The 20,042-nt window shown below is 46.9% G+C and overlaps 1 protein-coding gene across 3 annotated transcripts; it reads right to left on the reverse strand.

Moving 5' to 3' along the window:
- Positions 1–216: 216 nt before the first annotated feature.
- Positions 217–14,180, reverse strand: Cdca7l (cell division cycle associated 7-like; the record flags this gene model as incomplete). 3 transcript variants are annotated; one of them, XM_013510579.1, is given in 9 exon segments in its annotated part: positions 217–340; positions 1,018–1,154; positions 2,170–2,319; positions 3,195–3,320; positions 4,033–4,203; positions 4,305–4,376; positions 5,862–6,230; positions 9,413–9,547; positions 14,040–14,180. In XM_013510579.1, coding segments are annotated over 9 exon segments (1,332 nt in total), but the record flags the coding sequence as incomplete, so codon positions are not given.
- Between the last annotated feature and the right edge of the window lie 5,862 nt (positions 14,181–20,042).

Genomic DNA, 20,042 nt, shown 5'->3' on the forward strand with positions numbered 1-20,042 from the left:
AAATGAAAGAGCTGCTTATACAAGGTCTTCTCGGTAACTTACCTGAACTTCAATTCCACCCCATTTAAACTGCGCTGCTGAGTCATACTTAGAACAATATAGATCTGTGTGCACCCGGATATAGATTCCTCTGCTTTGCTATTTTGCTGAAAAATCTTTTTAAGCATATACACAATTTTTTAAAAACAGTATTCAGAAAGTCAACTCTACAAAGAATTTCTGTATAAAAATACAACTTTTAGAAATCTCAGGCACAAATGGTATCCACGTCTTCCTGGAGCATGCTCAGTCGGCTCGTTGCTTTTCCTCTCATTTGTCTTTCACCAGCTGCTTCTGTAAGCTGCAAGAAAGATGAGAGGTATCTGATAAGTGGTTAATCAGATGGAGGTAAAGAACCAAAAAACCCTGAAGAGTACCGGCCCCTATCTCCTGACACTCAAAATCCTGGCTCCTTCTAACTGCATGCTGGATACTGTGTGTCCCAAGGGTGACACTCTTCACTTCTACACTCCGAAACCAAGCTTCAGAGTTCCTTACAGAAATGGCACTCCTAGCCGGGCATGGTGGCTCACACCTGTAATCCCAGCACTCGGGAGGCTGAGGCAGGAGGATTGCCGCACATTTGAGGCAAGCGTGGGCTATAGGACAGCCTGAACTATACACCTGTCTCAAACCGCCCCCAGAAGAAATGGCTCATGTAGCCCATGGTTTTGTCCTCATCCCAATGCACACAGCCTGAGATCTCCTCTCTGCTCGGTGTGGTTAATTTGCCTGTCTCTGGCTCTTCGCAGTCCCCCCTCAGCCGGCCCTTTCCTTCACTTCTCAGAGCACAAGGAGAATTTTCGGTGAGGAGCGAATTTCCCAATGGGGCAAGTAACGTTTCTGAGCTTCTTCAATGCGGATGGACACAGACTGGAGGTGTTTTCTATAACCAGCCATGCAATGAGGCAACAACTACTTGCTAGAGGATCTTCCACAACAGATCACACGTCCACTTTTAAACTGCCGGAGACTCACCTTTCCAGATACTCCTTCACGTTATCGTAGCCGTAAAACTTGGCGAGATGAATGAGGATCCCTGTGGCACAGCGGCCGTCACGCTTCCGGCAGTAACTGCAGTTGCAGATCCCACGGCAGGGAGGACACATCCAATCCTAGAAGATGGTGGCGGACATGTAGCTAAAGGCTCTGGCAAGACGAGGGTCTCTGACCAAGCCTGGCTCAGCTGGGCCTCTGCTCCGGTCTTTACCACACTGCCTTTCAAGTATTCATCCCAGGGCACGCGCCCTCCACCTGAGGGGAACCAACCAGCGCGTCGCCTCCCTTCCCCAGGGACCCATCAAGGCCCGACAGTCCATGTCACTGAGAAACAAGGACTGTTTCAGACAAGACCAGCTCCGTGTGATTAGCGGAGGCCCCTCCTCCAAGCTGAGGGAGACTTCAAGTGCATTAAGCCAAGCGTAGGACTCTGTAAATGCCCAGGTCACACACCTTCGTTTCAGGAACACGAAGTATGAATCTCACCGCACCCGTTAGGTTAAATCACTTAACCTGAGCAGTATGTATGTAAACTGGGGACAGTACGTGTACTCCTAAATACTCGTGCAGAAGCGATCACACAATGAAGAGAAGCAGTTAATTAAGAGCAGACCCCAGAAACCAAGGCTACTCAGGTTTAAGGTCATATACACTAACCATGGTACTGCCATCTCATTTCCAGAGAGAACTAAAGCATAAGGAGATTCTATACCTACTACTTTAGATGGTATTAATTATAACTGAAGGTAAAATAATTGCATTAACAGATGTGAGACCCATTTAGTGCCGCCAGACACACAGGAAGCACTTAGTGCTGTGATGCTGTGATATGCCTGCCCTGGCCTGGCCAAGAAAATGACAGGTCAGTCACAGGGTTAACTCGCACAAAACCAGACAACCGTACAGAAGTTTAGCTCAGACACTGGAAAACCCAACGCACACTTCTCCCATCCTGTTAGCCAGCTTGTTCCCTGTCCAGAGGAAATGCTATTTTCATTGCTCCTAACCTTAGGGGTCAAAGGAAGGGCAAGTGGTGAGGGCTCTATGAAACCCAGAGCCCTGCAGATCCCTAACTTCAGAGCTTGCTTTCCTTCATCCATAGTTTCTCCCAAATGCCAGCACTGCTCCTACCGGGTCCAGCAACGCCGATCTCACATCCTCGCCATAGCGATTGCGCAGGCACGGCCCACAGAACTGGCCTCGCACCCCACCGCAGCTCTGGTTCCGACACACCGTCTTGGTATCGATGGTCTTCTGCCGACACTGATGGCAGGTGTTACCCTACAGAGAACGGTGTGAGCAGGGAACGTGGGGACCCGCGCAGTGATGCCTGTGAGGCAGGTGCTTCATATATATTACCACATGCACAAAGCACTCCCTCCCTCCCAGAGGTAGGATTATATCCCCGGGAGAACCACAGCAGCCTCTGCCAGATGTGAGCACTTCCATTCTGGGGCCAGCAGCACACATCAGAGGCAATCGGAAAGCCCAGGAGGAATAAAATAATCAGAGGGACAGGAAGAGTGCCCAGAGGAGACTGAGGCAGGCACAGCGGAGCCCCCAGGAAGCAACAGGCGACTGAGTGTGATGAGCCCAGGCTACACCAATCAATGCCAGCCTACTGCTAGCCCTGGGTACCTGCAGTGTAAAATCTTCTGCTTTTAAAATGTTAACATTTCAATTAAAAACACTTCACTACTACCTTAAGACCGCGTCCCATCACTTATCAAAAAGAAGTGACGCAGACAAAGCCACCCTTTAAGTCACCATTTAGAAGACCCATTTCCTACCAACCAAAGATATTCTGCCAAACTTCTATTTTTCTGTGGCTGTATTAACCACAATACACTATTTGTTCTATGTAAATAATAAAAGTGTAATGATAAAAATACACTTCTCTAAACTACGCTTCCCCCCAGATTATCTGCATGCCGGGGGGGCCTCTTGTACTGAAGAGGATCACTGCACTCACCACCTTCCTCTTCCCAGCTCTTGCTCACCCTTGACCTTACAACTGAAAGCCTGCTTCTACGTCCTCGGGCAGATAGGACAGGATCCAAGCCCTCACAGTTTAAAAATGAGGGAGGATTTCAAACACCAATGCTTTGGATACCCTTGTAAGAATCACAATCACACAAGTCATTAATATCAATTACCAGAACTTTATCATAGATTTTGTCTCGAACAGTTATGGCAACGTTTTCCAAGTCCTCTTCAGTGATATCCTCCACTGGCCGAAAGGAAGACACACGCCGGCGTTGTCTGTACCTCTGGCATTTCCCCTACAAAATGAACAACAACAGAACCTGGAATAAGACACATGGAGCCGTTCAAACGTAAGTTAACTTTCTTGAGCTCCAACACCACTAATGTTAGCTGAGGTGTTTCCATTCTGTTTCCCTGGAAACTTTCCTCTGTGCAGTTGTTTACTGTGCTCCTGCCTCAGGCCAAGCTCCCCTCTTGGCACAGAGATGCGGCCACAAGAGGCTTGGACTTCGGGATTCTCTACTGAAAACTCCGGAAATAGAGAAGTGAACCACACTGCACAGCCAAGCCCACATACGGGAAAGTTCCCAGTTTCTCCCTCCACACTGCAGGCCCTGGAGAGGTCCTGGAAAGGTCCCATCCTGAAGCAGAAAAATCAAGAGAAAGCTCTGAAGGTCCTACATGCAAACCATGACACTGCCTGGAGCTGTTCACAGGCCTTTTTGTGTCTACCAGCAATCAAGCAGATTTTAGCTCATTCCAAGTAAACAGTGAGCAGCTTCTCGGCTCAGTTTAATACAGGACTCTCTCAGACTAGGCTTCTTCTCAAAACGTGGTCCTAGGGGCATCAGCATCACCTGGGAACACGGTGGAAATGCAAGTTCTCAGGTGCTGGGGCTCCTGAGTCAGAAACTGCATCTGTAGCCAGCCCTAGGGGACTCGGTCAGTACACACTCGGTCTGGGGATCACGGGATTAAACCAATAGTAATTCATTTATTAGGAAGTACCCCACTAATAGTCTTCCTTCTTCTAAAACTATAAAACTCTTCTGCAAATTTTGTGGCAGAGACAGTGAAGTTTTCTAGAGCAAACTTCTCTGGGGGCCGCGCACTTCGAGCTGGGTTCATGCGCCTGGTGATCTGTCCCTCCGAGAAGGCCCGCCGCACTGTTCTCTTCTTCTGAAACCAAGAGCACAGACAGATCCAGTTGGATAAAAGCCATCTGGCAACTGATTACCAAACACCAGTGTGTCTGAATCATTAGGAGGAGTTCCACTTACAGAAGCCGAGGTCGGGGTTCGAACCGGGAAGAAATCTGGCATTGAGTTCAATTCCGCCAATAACTGAGCAAGCTAAGGTTCAGAATGAAAGAGAGGATCTGATGTAAGTCAGTGCTGCCAGGCCTAGGTCATCCAACACCTCTCCCGAGGCTTGGACTTTGCTAGTGAAGTAGTTTATGTGAACCTCAACATGGGTGACACTTTTGAAGCTGATGCCATCATTTGAGTCATTGTTATGCCCATCCCTTACCCAGGGGGACAGTATGACACAATGAACAAAGGAGTGTCTGGGGCTCAAGCCCCAGGGTCAGTTCCTGACTCAGCCTCTAATTAACAGTGTGTGACCCAGGACGAATTTTACACACCCAAATCTCAAGTGTAAGTGCGTCCAAAATCCAAAAAGCCTAACTAGAAGACTTTAATGGTAACACTGGGCGTGGTGGCACAGGCCTACAATCCCAGCACTCGGGAGGCTGAGGCAAGAGGATCGTTGCGAGTTTGAGACCAGCCTGGGCTACAAAGTGAGCTCAAGGCCAGCCTGAACTGCACAGCGAGACCCTGTCTCAAAATGACAAAAAGAAAGAAAAAGATTTTAATGGTTAGAGTTCAAAAATCACTTCTCATCAATAAAAATAATTTCTGAAGATATTCCCAGATGAGCACTTCATTAACACCAAGCAAAGGGCATGGATATGCCAATCAGAGCGTTTAATTAGGGTTAATTTTAAATTATACAAATACAAGGGTACCACTAAAAAAATCACCTAGAGCATAGTTCTTACTGAGAAGATAAAGTGTTAAAAATTTCCCTTAGCCAGGCACAAATGTTTCTTAGATAAAAATTACCCTAAAAGTAAGCTTTCAAATTTTGTCATATGATTATACGTGCAGAATCACCATTTATACTTTTTAAAGGAAAATATGAAAAATACACCAAAAAGGGAAATTAAGAATTTAAAAAAATTCTGTCAATACAAAATTATGAAGCAAACAGTGATTCCAGAAATGACCAAATGAAACTACTGACCATATATGGAAAAACCAAATATACATAAGAAAAATTCGCTTTGTCCTATTAATGGTTCTGACAAAGATACTTAAAAATGAATGAGATGGCTTAACTCCTAGACCTTCCCCATGCAGAGCAGTGTCCCGGCAAAAGCCGCCTGCTGCCCTGCCCACGGCGACTCTTCCTGGACTCGGTGACATCCCGTTCCCTCTCTGCTGCTTTCTGCTGGGGACAGCGCAGTCGTTCAGCCCCGCTCACCCCCAACAGAACTATGGATACGGAACTTAAACTGAGAAGCGCTGAGCAGCGCGACAACGGCCTCCTCACAGGGGCGACAAGTGAACGGTCCTGGGAGCCTCTTTCTAGTCCCAAAGCACAGCGGACGGAATAATAATGCTTTAGGTTTTGAAAAGGAAAAACACACACAATCCCCAAAGCTCCTTTTTCCCCAAAGAAGCCCAAGCGGCAGCAGCTCTAGAGGCCGCTGCCCCAGCCTCAGCACCTGCTCTCAGAGCCCGGGCGTCCCCGGCGCCGCCGCGGGGCCTCACCATGGCCTTGTTCTCCTTGATGTTCATGGTCCTCTTCAGCAGCGCGTCCGAGCCCTCCTGGCTCTCGTCCCTGGAGTCGTCCTCAGACTCAGAGTCGGAATGCCCCCTTTCCATCGCCTGTCTGCAGCTTTTCTTTCTTCCAATCATTTTTGCACTGTCCTGGAGGTATGAGCTAGAAAACAACTCGGAGGAACTATTTTTCTCTGGCTTCTTGGCCAATTTCTTAGAGGGAAACTGAAAGGCTACCCGAAGGCCGATGCTGCTGGTTCGAGGTCTGCCTCTCCTGGGTGCGGGCTCCTCCTCTCCGTCGTCCTCCTCCTCGCTCATCAGAGAGGCTTTGCCATTGTCACTCAGGTCTGACTCCACAAGCTAAGGCAATACAAGAACAAAGACACTGTCTAGGACAGATCCCAAACCCATCCATTGCGAAGTACTCTGATACTACTTTAGAAGAAACAGTGCAACACCTCTTCCCATGACTGGCTTCCTGAGCTCTTCAGTTATATACACACAAATTTTTTTTTGATGAATGAAAACAAAGCACAGGCAATCGATTACTGAACTGTGCACTGTCACGCTGCTGACACACTGTGTCCCATCGGGGAAGGAGCCAAGCCATGAGCAATCACCCTCACATGGGCTCCTCCACAGTGAACAACCAAGCTGGCACACCCGGAAGCTAGGTCAAGTGAGGAAGAGACAAAGAAAAGGTAAGCACACAACAGAGTTAGCTTTAGATAAAAATAGGGAGCATGGGTGGGGAATACCAAGCAGTTCCAACCAATAGCAGGAACGGAACACACAAAACTAAGGCCAAGAAAGGAGACTTCAGCCCAGTGGAGTCACCAAGAGCAGGCAGAGGGCCTACCGGTGGAGTTAGCGGGGACAGCCATCCTCAGGGCCCTGGGAACCCTAAGAAGCAGAGTCCCCAAAGGCAGTCTCCCTTTTCTGTAACTGTCAGAACTACACGGGGAAATCAAGTCGGACAGCTCAAGAAATTCTCACCCTAGTCTCCCTCCAAACTTCCAAACACCCCATGTACAAATCTCGCCAGCATTCAAACCTCACTTGGTTTTCAAATGAGAACTCAGAACAGGTAACATCATGCAGGTGACAGTGAGGTAATACCTGAGATATGCCTGGGACTCGGCAACAGTACAGAGAGGTTTACTCAAGGTCAAGGTCATCTAAGCGTCCTTTCCTTACAACAAGGGGGAAATCTGAGCCTGGGAACAGCACGCTGTCCTGGAGTCCTGCCGACGGGCCACCACAGGTACAGCAGTGACAGGATGGACCAAGGGCCCAGTCTACACACTGCCTCCTCTTCAGTGACTCCTAAATTCTAGTCGGACTCAAGGCAGAAACGAGAGGAAGAGTGCAGATGACTGCCCACCCTGGCACCACTCCACACCATGCTGTGGGGAAGTAAGAGCGGCTCATATTCCAACTTTTCACATTAACAGCTTCACAATTCAAAATGGGCGTGGCAGGAGGCATGGCAAGGAATGCAGTCTTAGTGGATGCTGCTGGGGAGAACTTCAGATTTGCTTTATTTATCTATCAACTTACCATCTACCCCACCTCTCTGGACCAAGGATGTGGAAGTGCTCACTCCAAAGGATGATGATGTAAAGAAAGAGCAAACCATCAGCACTGGCCCCAAGGTGAACCCCAGGGGAAGAGCATGAGGCCAGCAGTTCAGCTGTGACCGTTTCCCTTCTGGCCAGCGACAAGAAACCAAGGTCATGGCAGCGTCCCACTGCAAGGATATCGTGAGCATGTGCAGGACACTGGGCCACAAGGCAACAGTGCTTGTTTTCTGAATGAATTCTGAAATAAACATCTGCAGGGGACCTGCACTGAGCTATGCATTACATCACAGTGCAGGCTGCACATCACAGCTCACACCCCAGATGGAGAGACCTGAGTGCGCAGAAAGACTTTCGGGTAACTGCCCCTCACTGGAAATACAACGTGTTCCGGCTAACTCGACGTCACTTAGCTGAAGGACAGATCAGTACCTCACTAAGAGATGATACCCATTAGGGTCTGAAAGATCTTAAGTCTTACTGACAAGGAACTGAAGACATGCTGGGCAGAACCCACGAACTACCAGACAAACAGCTTCTGTAAAAGGGGGTGAGGGGAAATTGGGAGAGTGGGGGAAAAGCCATAGCAGAGCTGGGAGCCTCTACACTGGCCCAGCTCTATGCTGCTCTTTAGGGAAGAAAGTTATCGTCAAACAAGCCTAGCATTACGGCTTTCATTCCGAGTCTCCCCAGGAAGGTGAGGCGCAGAGCCCACCAGTCACGGCTCCTTATCCTGCCGCAGGTTCCGTGCCAAAGCCCGCCCCAGGGGCTGCTGACTGTGGGCAGCTCCAGCCAGCCTCACTGTGACACCGAAGCAGGAATCCGTGTATTTATCTCTTGGATAAACATCAAAATTTTTTCTTCATTTAGAAGACATTTTTGTGCCCAAAACAAATCCTGCAATTTTTGTGTTTTTATGGATCAGCTACAAACTAATGTAAATTCTTCAAAAAAAAAAAAGGAAGGCTAAACACAAGGTAGTATTTTTAGATTGGAATCTAGGACACAAAGAGAACATTAATGGAAAAACTGATAAAATCTCAAAAGTCTAGAATTAATAGTAATGCACTAAAATTACTTTCTTGACACAACCGTGTCAATTATGCAAGAGAAAATCAGGTCACACATGCAGGGACCCTCTATACCATCTTTGTAATTTTGTAAATCTAAAATTATTCTAAAAACATGTATTTACACATACACAAATGAATGTTGTGCTTTAAAAGACTCAAATACCAGTGAGCAGAAAACTGGCCTCAATATAATAAAATAAAATAAAGAGAGTGGCCACCCAGTCTCTTAATGGAGCGGGGCTGAGAGCAGATTTCCCCAGAACCCAGGACGGCCGGGGCCACCGTTAACGTTAAAGCCGTCTTTGTCCAAGTCCAGATGCAAAGGGCTATTCCAAGTCTGTGCTGCAGCTACATTTTTACCAAATTAAACTGAAACCCAGGCCTATTACTTTACACAAAACAGGAAAGGGCTTGAATGAACTTGTCACCCAAGATAGAATGAAAAGACGAAAGAGGCTCAAGAAACCCCGGCATAAACTCTTCCACAAGGATTCTTAAGGACACCTGGACACATCCCCCAGGCACAAGGTGAAGACAAATGGATTTCCTCTGAGAGGAATGACTAGCAGACTGGGAATTAGCCATAGAGTAGCAAGTTTTTATATGTTAGTTGGTTTATAAAATAAAGTGCAATCTTTTCATTCCCCAGCTCTTTTTTATTTTGTATTTTTAAGATAGGGTTTCCTGGCTATCACTAAGATACCCAGGCACTAAGATATCCAGGCTGGCCTCAAACTTGCAATCCTCCTGCCTCAGCCTCCCAGAGTCCTGCAACTATAGGCACGGCCACCACTCCTGACTTAAAGCAACTTCTAAGGAGTAAAGCCACAATTCAGAAACAGGACTAGAAATACTCAGCCCGCAACCCTTTGTGTTGGTGGTTATTTACCATTACTTCTGAGTTACTCTTTACGTTCAGCTCACTCTGCGTAAATCCTTCAAAGTCTTCAGTCTCTGAGTCAGTGTCCTCTATAAAAATTCTTCTTAGTTCCTCCGTAAAGTATTCAGATTGGAAGTGCACCCCCTGCTAAATTAACAATGCACATATATCACAGATATCCTAAGCAGAGTAGAGATCACTGGGGAAGGGAAGAATGGAGAATTACAGTTCAAGGGGTACGCGTTTCTGTCAGAGACGATGAAAGGTTCTGGAGACAGATGGTAGTGACAATTACACAACATGCCAAATACATTTAATGGCACTGAACTGTATACTTAAAATGGTTAATACGGGAAATTTTACATTATATACATTTTACCACAATAAACACACATACACATTTTTGTAAAGCTTACAGAAATTAAGACCTAAAAGCTAGTTGGGGGTAGCATGTACCTGTAATCCCACCACTAAGGAGGCTGAGGCAGGAGGATCACAAATTCAAGTTCTACCAGGAGCACTTGGATGCTGTCTCAGAAAAAATTTAAAGGGATCAGGATATAGCTCTGGGTGAACGCCCTAGGTTGAGTTCCCAGTAGCACAGACACACAAAAAGACCTTCACATTGGACCATTTCTAAAATATCAAAATGACTGTCAGCTGAGTCACATAAGGCATGACTGCTAAGTGCTGAGCGAATTCAGCTTCTCCTGCACCTGCAAAGCTGGAAACCAGCAATGTCTGCTTTGACAGAGAACAAAAACAAAAAAGGAAAGAGGACCTGCGATGGGAACCTGACTCCCTTCCACACACAGGCTTCCTGACAGTGCCCAGAACCTGGGTCTGCTCCCTGTGGGTGAGCCTGCCTCCCCTTCAGGGCTGGGACCTTCACAGCCCTCAGCCACTGCAGGACAGACTGGTCTCACTCCGTGGCAGGACGGTGACACACGGCTGCCACCCTCCTTGGCCCGGGAGGAGGTGAGAGGTGAGCGACCACAATCCCACCGCAGGTGAGCAGAGGGAAGGACGTCACGTGACTGATCCGCCAAGCACAGCAGTGCACGGCTGGAATCCCAGCACTCAGTGAGACGCCGAGGCAGACGGCAAGTGCGACTCCCACCTGAGCAAATTTGCAAGACCTTGTCTCAAAAATGAAAGAAACTAAAAAGGGGTAGGGATACAGCTCAGTGCAAAGGGCCTAGGGCCAGTTGCCAGTACTGCAAAACAGGAAAGTTATTTCCCAATAATGACTTTTTCCTTCTTTTGCTATACTGCAGTAAAAGGGAACACAGCTCTATTCACAGTGTGTCTGAAAGAAGAATGAACAAACCGCAGAGCTGAAGAGACCCCCGCCCATAGGCAGCCTTCTGAGAGCCCAACGCTCCAGCAGGGCTTCCTCCCCAAGACTCCACAGGCGCCTGCTCCTCCCAGCCCCACAAGCACTGAGCCCTCCTAACGCCACACGGGCGGGGACTCCCTAGCTCCTCCCTGCCTTCCTCTGACTTTAATTACATACTTCTTCAAGGCTCAGATATCTTTGGAAAAAAATAGATACAACAGATGAGCAGATACACGGGAAGAAAGAAATGCCTACATCTAGCATTCTTTAAGCTTAAAAATGTCTCCTATGAATTATTATGGGTAGTTGCAGTGAGTCTGCTCAGAGCTAAATTACTTTGTTCCTTTGTTGATAGCTGTGGTCCAGCTGCTTGGGAAAAAAATACAGAAAAAAGGGGAAGTTTTTTTAAAGTGAAATTCAAATTGTGTGTAAAAGAGACCACAGTCAGCTACACACACTGTGCGCTCAAGTGCACGCCTCTCTGGGCTGGTTAAGATGGAGCACAGTGTGCGGGCCGACAGGCAGAAGACTGGGCTCATCACGGAGCAGGAGCCTGGGAACACAGCCGGCATCTGTAAGGAAGGCCGCCAAGCCCGAGGTCAGAGAACACCCGGCTGCGCCCTGCAGGCCGTTCTAGGACAATGGGGTCTGTCTGCACTTCATGACATATCCAAAGCTCCCACCTCAGGCCTGAGGAGAACAGATCAAGCCTTAGAGCAGTGAGCCCAACCTTCCAATCCTTCCGCCTTTTCTATCCTTTATACTGGCCTAGGAGAGCAGCGGGCAGCCTGGAGAAATCACATCCTTGGTGACCAGGCCTGGTGGAAAAAAACAACCTGCCTGCAATCCTAAACTGAAGCTTGTGCTCTGATTTTCCTTCCTTCAAAGCATATCAAACCTGTCTTTTACACAGCTGTGTACGAAACCAGTACGAACCCAGAGTCCTGATGCACTGTGAGCGGCAAACTTCACAGGGCTATGTGCTCTCCAGAATGTGTTCATTTTCCTTCAGAATCAGTGCAGGGTCCGATGCCGGGGGCCTCGGTCACCTACAGCTAGTGGGACCACAGCCATAGCAATGTCAGATCCGAAGAGGAATGCCACAGGTGGGTGGGTTTGTTTTAAAGCCTGTGTGACATGAAAACAGACTGGAGAGCAATGGCCTGGCGAACCAGTTTGGTGGCGCCAACACTCACCCACGGGTGCTCATTGTGTAGTCATAAGGGGTGCTGGGTGCTTAAAAGAAGAGGAAAGGGACAACGTGAGGACAAAAGGTTAGAGGCAGGAAAGCGAGAAAGCACCCATCGAGTGTGAGGGCCCCTCTGGAAGGCCAGACCAGTCCGTCCGAGACCACGGCGAGGGCCAGGGCTGCCAGGAAGACACAGGCAACACAGCACACGGAAGGGAAGGAAGTCTGGAAGCAGCAGCCTTTGGACGGGACCTGAACCGGGACCACGTCTAGGACACAGTAAGGAGTGCACAGGCAGGACCAGCTGTGCACCAGTGGGCAGAAAGCACAGAACCACCCACGAGGGTCCCGGAGTGCAGCAGGGCGGGAAGGGAGCCAAGGAAGTTGCACTTGGACCATCTCAACTGCCAAGAAAATGGATGTGACGCCTTCAGCAAGTCTTCCCCTCTTTGAGCTTCAGTTCCATCTCCTGTAAAATGGGCCACGCAACACTTCCACCTGCCCGGGAAGGTCCGTGGAGAAGGGCAGTGTCTGCATAAAAGGCACACGGCACACAGTCACAGCCGTCCACGGCCTGCTGGGGTCGGGGCGGGGCAGTGGGAAGGGCAGACATGATGGGAAAAGTTGTCATGGCAGCAAAAGCAGTGGCACTGCTTCTCAACGCCCAGCACATGCCCAACTGTGCCCTGGGCCCTGTACGCTGCTCAGAACGGTCCTCAGAAGGATCTGCCAGGCTGCGTGCTCCCTCACCGCCTGACCCTGCTGAGGAACCGGCGGAGCTGTGACCAGTGCAGCCCACAGGAGATCCCAGCGTACAGGTGAAGGGCTGAGGGCGGCTGCGGAAGGAAGAGAAGGGAAGGCATGTACGCGTCCGCAGCTCCTGGAGGGCAGCCAGGGAAGCGGGAAAGGAGCAGGAAGAAGCGCAAGCAGGATCAAGAATTACAGGTGCGTATCTTTCTAAAATGGGGAAGCCAGACAAACAAGGAGGGGAGGGAAAACAGCGAGTTCACTGTGGCGTGAAGAGCCCGGAGCAGTCCAACTGGCGGTCAGAAATACGCCGGGGGCTGGACAGAGAAGCCGAGCTGCACATAAAAACAGCAGCAGCCACGCAGGACAGCTGATGTCAGTGAGATTGCTAATCGTGAAAAGGTCGAGCACGAAGTGCTAGGAAATACCCACATGTAGGGACAGGAAAAAAGATGAGAGTGGACAGCACAAGGTCCAACACAGAGGGAGAACCAGAGGAGTGAACGGAAGTGACCAGTAGGGTCCAATGCTGTGGAGACATCCAATAAGATGCGGCCCAGAGACCGGGCAGGCTGTCAGCCCCGGAAAGCACCGTGCCCACCGAGGCCGACACACACGCAGTGATCAGAGTAATGAGCAGGCTCTCCTGCACACGCAGCTGACTGCTTCCCTTCTTGGGTCTGCTCCGCTGAAGCAAGGTGGGTTTCGTTTACAGTCTTTGAGGAGAAGCTGTGGTAAGAGGAAGAAGGAGGAGTTCTACGCGTTACAATGAACTCGGAAGAAAATGCCACTGACGGCTAGATGTTTTGATGGGCCTTTCCACAGCTAAGGCACAATATAAACCTCCAGGAATCTAACTCTCAGAGAACTGTGACTTGTGTTAGCTACTGATCAAAGTAATTAAAGAAAGAATAATGCTCTCCCCAGCAGGTGCAAGAGTGAGGTGCCGATACTCTCCCTGCAGGACCACAGCGAGACAATTGTCTCACAGTCACCACCCATTCTGCGTGTGCCTCACTGCCCATGCGGTGCAGGTCTGCAGAGCGGGCCGGCCCTCCCCTGCCAGCTGCGTGGGAGGGCTCTGCACACCGCCTCACCCCAGGTGACAGCCAAGAAAATGCATTTGATCGTGTGAGGTCCTTTTATTGAAAAAATGTATTTTAACGGGCAGGATTAAAACAGCAAACACGAACAGAACCCTCTCACCGGGTCCTTAAAACGTGAAGGCATAACGCTTCTAAAACGCACTGCTCAGGAACTAACTGATGTCACCAATCTTGTACCATGCTGAAATCAAAGAACATCCACGTCAAGAAGCAGGCTTCCACACCAACACCTGCCTCAGAAAGAAGCATCCGTACCTGTTTCCTCAACTCCAGCGAGTCAAAACTATCGCAGCTCTCCTCTGAGGACAGGGTTTCCATGGGAACATCATCTCGGAAACCAAGGAACTCTTCCTCATCACTGGGGGCGTTAAAGATGTCAGCTACTTCTTTAGGGATCTGTTTGAGATTCAAAAGGAAAGGATAAAGCTGGGGCTGCTGCAATCACTTAGATTCCTGGAGGAGAGCAGCAAGCGTCATCGCCTGTCCTATCACATTGCCATGGTCACCCAGAAAGCCGCAGTAACTCTGAACAAAAATGGCTTCAGCTGTGACCTCAGCATAAGATAAAAGACAAGATTTCTTCCAGTTCCAGACACAAGCCCTATCTTACACAGAATGGTGAGGCCATGCCTAGGCAGAAACCACCTCTGAGTTCTTGACAAGGAGACTCAAAGGGTGGCAGGGAAGAAAGAGAAAATAAGCAATCAGTTTCTGAGAAACCAGCGATCCTTTTCCTCTTCAATACCACTTACATATTAAAAAAAAAGATTCCCTCAAATGTTAAGCTCTTTTCTTAAATAATCTCAACCTATATTCTCTTTCTGTTGTCATATGTTGATTCAGATATAAAAGTTCATACAATGAAACTAATGGTGTTCTCCCTTTTCTATACTTGAGATCAATTTACGTAGCTGTAAAATTAATTCCAAGAGAATGTAAATGCTATTAGGGGCAATTACTCCCACAGAGAATGCTGTCAACACATTTAATCTAACAAATAGTATTTTTCTGGGAATTCCTTTTTTCTCCCATTTTCCAAGAAGTTCAAACAGAAAAATGTAAATTTTTTTAAAATCAGAAACACCTACAGATTCTTTACTAAGAGCCACCATTTGTCTCCATATTTGCTTTTTTTCTTCCCCTTTCAACAAACATTAGGCTGAACCATAGACCAGTGATGGCGAACCTTTTAAAGCTTTCAATCATACAAACAGCCCACTGCGGCACCCAGGCCACAGGTTCGCCACCAGTGCTGTAGATATCTGTTAACAGGTCTATCTCCACAGTGTGGTAGGAGCAAACCTAATGTATGTGTACCTACACTCTGTTTAACATTATCTGCACACACATTAATATGTCGTAAAATACTTCGGTGTACATCTCCCCAGGACAAGGATGTTCTTCTGGAGAATGACAAAAGCACAATCATACCTAAAATAATTAACATTAATTCTATAACATCATTTACTATAATTATTTTGATGATGGCACTGTCCCCAAAATGTCTTTTACAGCTTCTGAGGGGCCAAGAGAACCCACTCAAGTAAGGCTCATGCATTGTACCTGACCCCTTTTTATGACACCACTGTGTGTTGTTTTTCACAACTGACCATTTCGGATAACCTGGCACAAATGCCTTGTGAAATGTCATGCATTCAGAACTCACCTAATTCTTTTCTCAGGGTTAGGTTCAGGTTAAATATTTTTGGCACCAACTCTATACAAGTGAAACACTTCTCAATGCACTGCACATGGAGGCACGAAGTGTGCTGTTATACCATTATGGATTAGTACTGGTTTTTAAAAAATTAATTCTAAAAATTTTCAAACTTTTCAGAAGTGGAGTAGTAGAATGAATATCCATACTGACCCCCAGTAATGACCCGCCATGGCTAATCTTGCTTCCTCTGCACCTCTACCCAAATTATGTAATGAAGCCTCCATACAAATCCCCAAGGATGGGCTCATCAGACAGCTGAGGCTTGCAGAGGAGCTGAAGCAGAAAGGTGCACAAGACTCCCCCACACGCAGGAGGGAAGCTTACTCCAATGCAGACTGAAGCTTCTGCGCTGAAGACACTTGTAGACCTCCCCCTATCCATCTCTTCACCTGACTGATCTTGTGTATCTGTTAAATTTCCTTTATAATAGACCAGTAAACCTAAGTATGTATTTTCCTACGTTCTGTGAGCAGTTCTAGCAGAGTAATCAAATCCAAGAAGGGATGCAGGAAACTCAACTGGCAGTCCTTTGGCCAGAAGTTGCAGAGGCCCAGAAATGCAGCACAGCTGGCATCTGAAGTGGGAACCCAATCTGCGGTTCTGATGCTATTCCTCCAGGTCAGCAGTCAAAAGCAAATTAAATTAGAGGACATCCAGCTGATTCTGCTGTGGACTTGCTTGCTGGCTTGCTAGTGGGAAGAAATCTATTCACAGAAAGGATTTGTACTATGAAATGAACACAAAGGAAGAGAAACTGGGTTTATTTTTCTTCAACAGAGTTAGACATTCTAGCCTTTTTCAATGGACAGAGCAAGAATAATTTAAGTATCTTAAAAAATAAATTCATAATGACACCTTGAATTTAAATCCATAAACCCCATATTGGTATCATCCTTCCCCCACAATGAGAACTGTAACTCCCAATATGCTTACCAATGTGCTTTCTTACAGTACACTCAAAACAGTGTCAAACTTATACCACCGACATTCTGCCCACAAACTGGCCTTACAACACAGTCCCACTAGATACTAGATCTCCTTTCTTGACTGTGCTTGGGAATGCAAAAGAGATTCCTTAGGACTTCCCATTTCATTAGAGTACATTAAGAAGTAAGGTCCCCCCCTCAGCCAGATGCAATGGCACATGCCTGTCATCCTAGCACTTTGAGAGTTCAAGTCCCACCTGGGCAATTTAACAACTTGGCAAGACCCTGTCTCAAAATTTAAAATAAAAGGGCTTGGGGCCATAGCTCCCTGGCAGCGCACCTATGGATTAGATCCCCAATACCAAAAAAACCCCCTCAAGGGTCAAGATTTAAGAACAATGATTTTGGGGCTGGGGATTTAGCTCAGTGGCAAAAGCGCCTGCCTGGCAAGCGCAAGGTCGTGAGTTCGGTTCCCAGTACCAGAGAAAAACAAAAACAAAAAAAAACAATGATTTTTACTCACTCACCAGAACAGTCTTACGTGAAACTGACATTTCTTTTTTAAATTGAGTGATGGAGGTGATTAACGAAATGACTACTAGGTAGAATTTTTTGCCATAACCTTGACTCACACCAAAGGCCAGGAGTTTTCTCTACTTTTATTTTCACACAATTAATGCAAATATCAATACAACAAAAACCGTAAGTAATATCTGAGTATCATTATGACAATAAATTTGCTCTCATCTACCACTAAGAGCCTCAGGCGGGGGAGATCTCCCAGCCACTTTGACTGCTGGGCAGCACAGAGAGCTCTGTGTGTTCTAAAATTACATGCATTCTTTGAATTCTCTTTGAATTGAATTTTACATTTAGGTCCTATTAAAAAATTACTAACCCCTGACCCACTTATTTTTTTAAATAATTTGAATGATTGCTTAAAATTCGCTAGAAATTAACAGTTCAGTCACACGAAGTCTAACATTTTTAGAGAATGTAAATCCAGAGTCTAGATTCTACAGTTCAATGAATAAAGCAAATACTTTCTCATCATCTAATAAAATCACCCACAAGGAAAACACGAAACACTAAAGTCTAACCCCAAGATGATTCTTGAAGGAAAAATCAAAACTTTTCACCAAGAAGAATGTTACAACCTTATCACTTCAGAGACACCTTTTGCTGTTGCTCAGGACTCATACAAAACACTTTGAGAGGTTGAGGCAGGGGGATTACAAATTTAAATTCCACCCGGGGAAATTAGCAAGATCTTGTCCCAAAAATAAATAAAGAAATAAAGAAATAAAGGCTGGGGATGTAGTTCAAAGGTAGGACATCCTAATTCAGTCCCCAGTACTACAAAAAAAAAAACTTTAACAAGTTGAGTATGTTATCTTTAATGTACTAACACTGAGTTTAGTCCCTGAGGCAAAAGGGACAGCACGTCAATTTCTGCCTACTTCTTTTTGATTCTTCGCCATTTTACAAGTCAAAGGGCTCTGCCTGGGGACTCTTGTTTTAACATCAATGACTCCAGGAGGAGCGCTCCATGCATGGACTTAATGGGAGCACACACAGGGATCACAGAGGCTGGGAGACAGGAATAAATTGCTTCTGGCGGCACCTGCACTACTCCTGCGCCACGGCGCAGAGCCCTTGGCTGCTGTGACGCCGCTGTGTCACCCGGCTCATTCCTCCTCCATCTGTGACTTCTGCATCCGCTCCCGAGGCGCCATCCAGGCTGTACTTACCGACAGCAAAAGGAAAGAACATGCTTTCAAAAATGCACTTTGCATTGTCGGGGTGTTCAGGGCTCTGAACTTCAAAAGGTATTAAAAGAATTCCAGGTCGGGGCTGGGGATTTAGCTCAGTGGCAAAAGCGCCTGCCTGGCAAGCGCAAAGTCATGAGTTCGGTTCCCGGTACCGGAGAAAAACCAAAAAAAAGAATTCCAGGTCATCACAAGCCCCAGGGCTCAGCAAAATTCTCTGTAAAGTATCCTCGTATCCTCAATGCCACAGACCATTTAACTGAACAGATGCAACAAAGGGGGCAAGATCTGTTCGGCAGAGACTTGATTAAAACGGGACACTCTTCTAATGGGCAGCTAGTCGGACAGTGTATCAATACATGTAACCTGAGGATCTGTCACATTCCGGTGCCACTCAGCAATGATCCAGTGGGCAGCTGTGCAGCCTAGACAGGGAGCAGCTGAATTTCTTTTAAAAGTTTATGTCCCCCTTGGTTACAACAATATCAATCCTAAGAGTCCCAAAAAGAAAAAGCAAATACTTAGGACCAAAATACAACTATTTCCTAACCAGTGGATGATACTTACATTAGTCAAACTTACACAGAATTAGGGTAAGTGCAATCCAACTATCCAAAACAAAGTCAAGGAAATCCCCTTCTGAAAATGAAGACTGTTTCATGACTCATCATGACTTCTTAAAACTCCAGACACATGGATGCCATTCCTAACTCTGAGGTACACACTGGCTCACACATTGGCTTGCATTTATTTGTTCACTCTGTGCTTGTTCGAGTTAGTGTGAATACCGAAAGTCAAGTTTGAACCAGTATTCAGTAGGGACTAACTTACAGCAGACTATCCATAAATCCCTGCTGAAAGCATGTATCAGATTTTACAGTCCTTTTCCTAGGAAGAGTCTGTTTTCCTAGCAAAGGTAGAGCAGGTAAAAGACACTCTGTGACACAACTATGCAAGGGGAATTGAGAATTTTCACCCAGAACGGCAGGATATCTGCACACAACATAGTCACACTCACAGCTGCTTTTTACAAAGGACCACAGATTTCACTTTTAAGCCATACAAATCACCTCGGAAATAGATGCTGCAAACTCAGTGAGCTTTGGGAGCAAGCAGGGGGTACCAATGACAGCAGGTCAGGTGTAAATGGTGACTCCGGGGGGAAGCTACTTCTCCACTCCAGCCAGCCACTGCCTTCAGGAGCCTGACTTCCCTGCTCCGGGGAATACAGTATTCTGGAAAGGACCAAAAGTCTATAGGAGGGCCAGGTATATAGCTCAGTGGCATAAGCACCTGCCTGGCAGCACAAGGTCCTGAGTTCAATTCCCAGTACCAAAAAAAAAAAAAAAGCTGGGCCATGGTGGTGCACACCTATAATCCCAGCACTCAGGAGGCTGAGGCAGGAGGATCATTGCAAGTTGGAAACCAGCCTGGGCTACAAAGTGAGCTCAAGGCCAGCCTGAACTGTATAGAGAGACCCTGTCTCAAAAAGACAAGAAAGAAAAAAAAAAGTCTACAGGATGGGTCTCATATTTGTCCAAGGGCAAGCCACAGTGCAGAGTAACTCATTGTGCATGACGGAATTCAAAAAAAACTGTAAATGCCAAAGCTTCAAGTATTACTATGTCTGGCAGCAACAGCATTGGAAACGGTAATGTTAAGAAAATGAAGAAAACGTTTAAACTGAAAAGAGCCTCTGCCTTATTCAAAGTAGGGTTATTTCTAACATCCAAAAGCTGTCCAATTATCCACCAATGGTTTAGTGGATAAACAAAATGTTACTTACACACAGCCTCAAAAAGGAAGCATGTTCTAACACGTGCTACAACATGGATGAATCTTG

Source organism: Chinchilla lanigera, unplaced genomic scaffold (assembly GCF_000276665.1).
Source record: "Chinchilla lanigera isolate Chin_1 unplaced genomic scaffold, ChiLan1.0 scaffold00009, whole genome shotgun sequence".
In the NCBI taxonomy this organism is placed as follows: domain Eukaryota; kingdom Metazoa; phylum Chordata; class Mammalia; order Rodentia; family Chinchillidae; genus Chinchilla; species Chinchilla lanigera.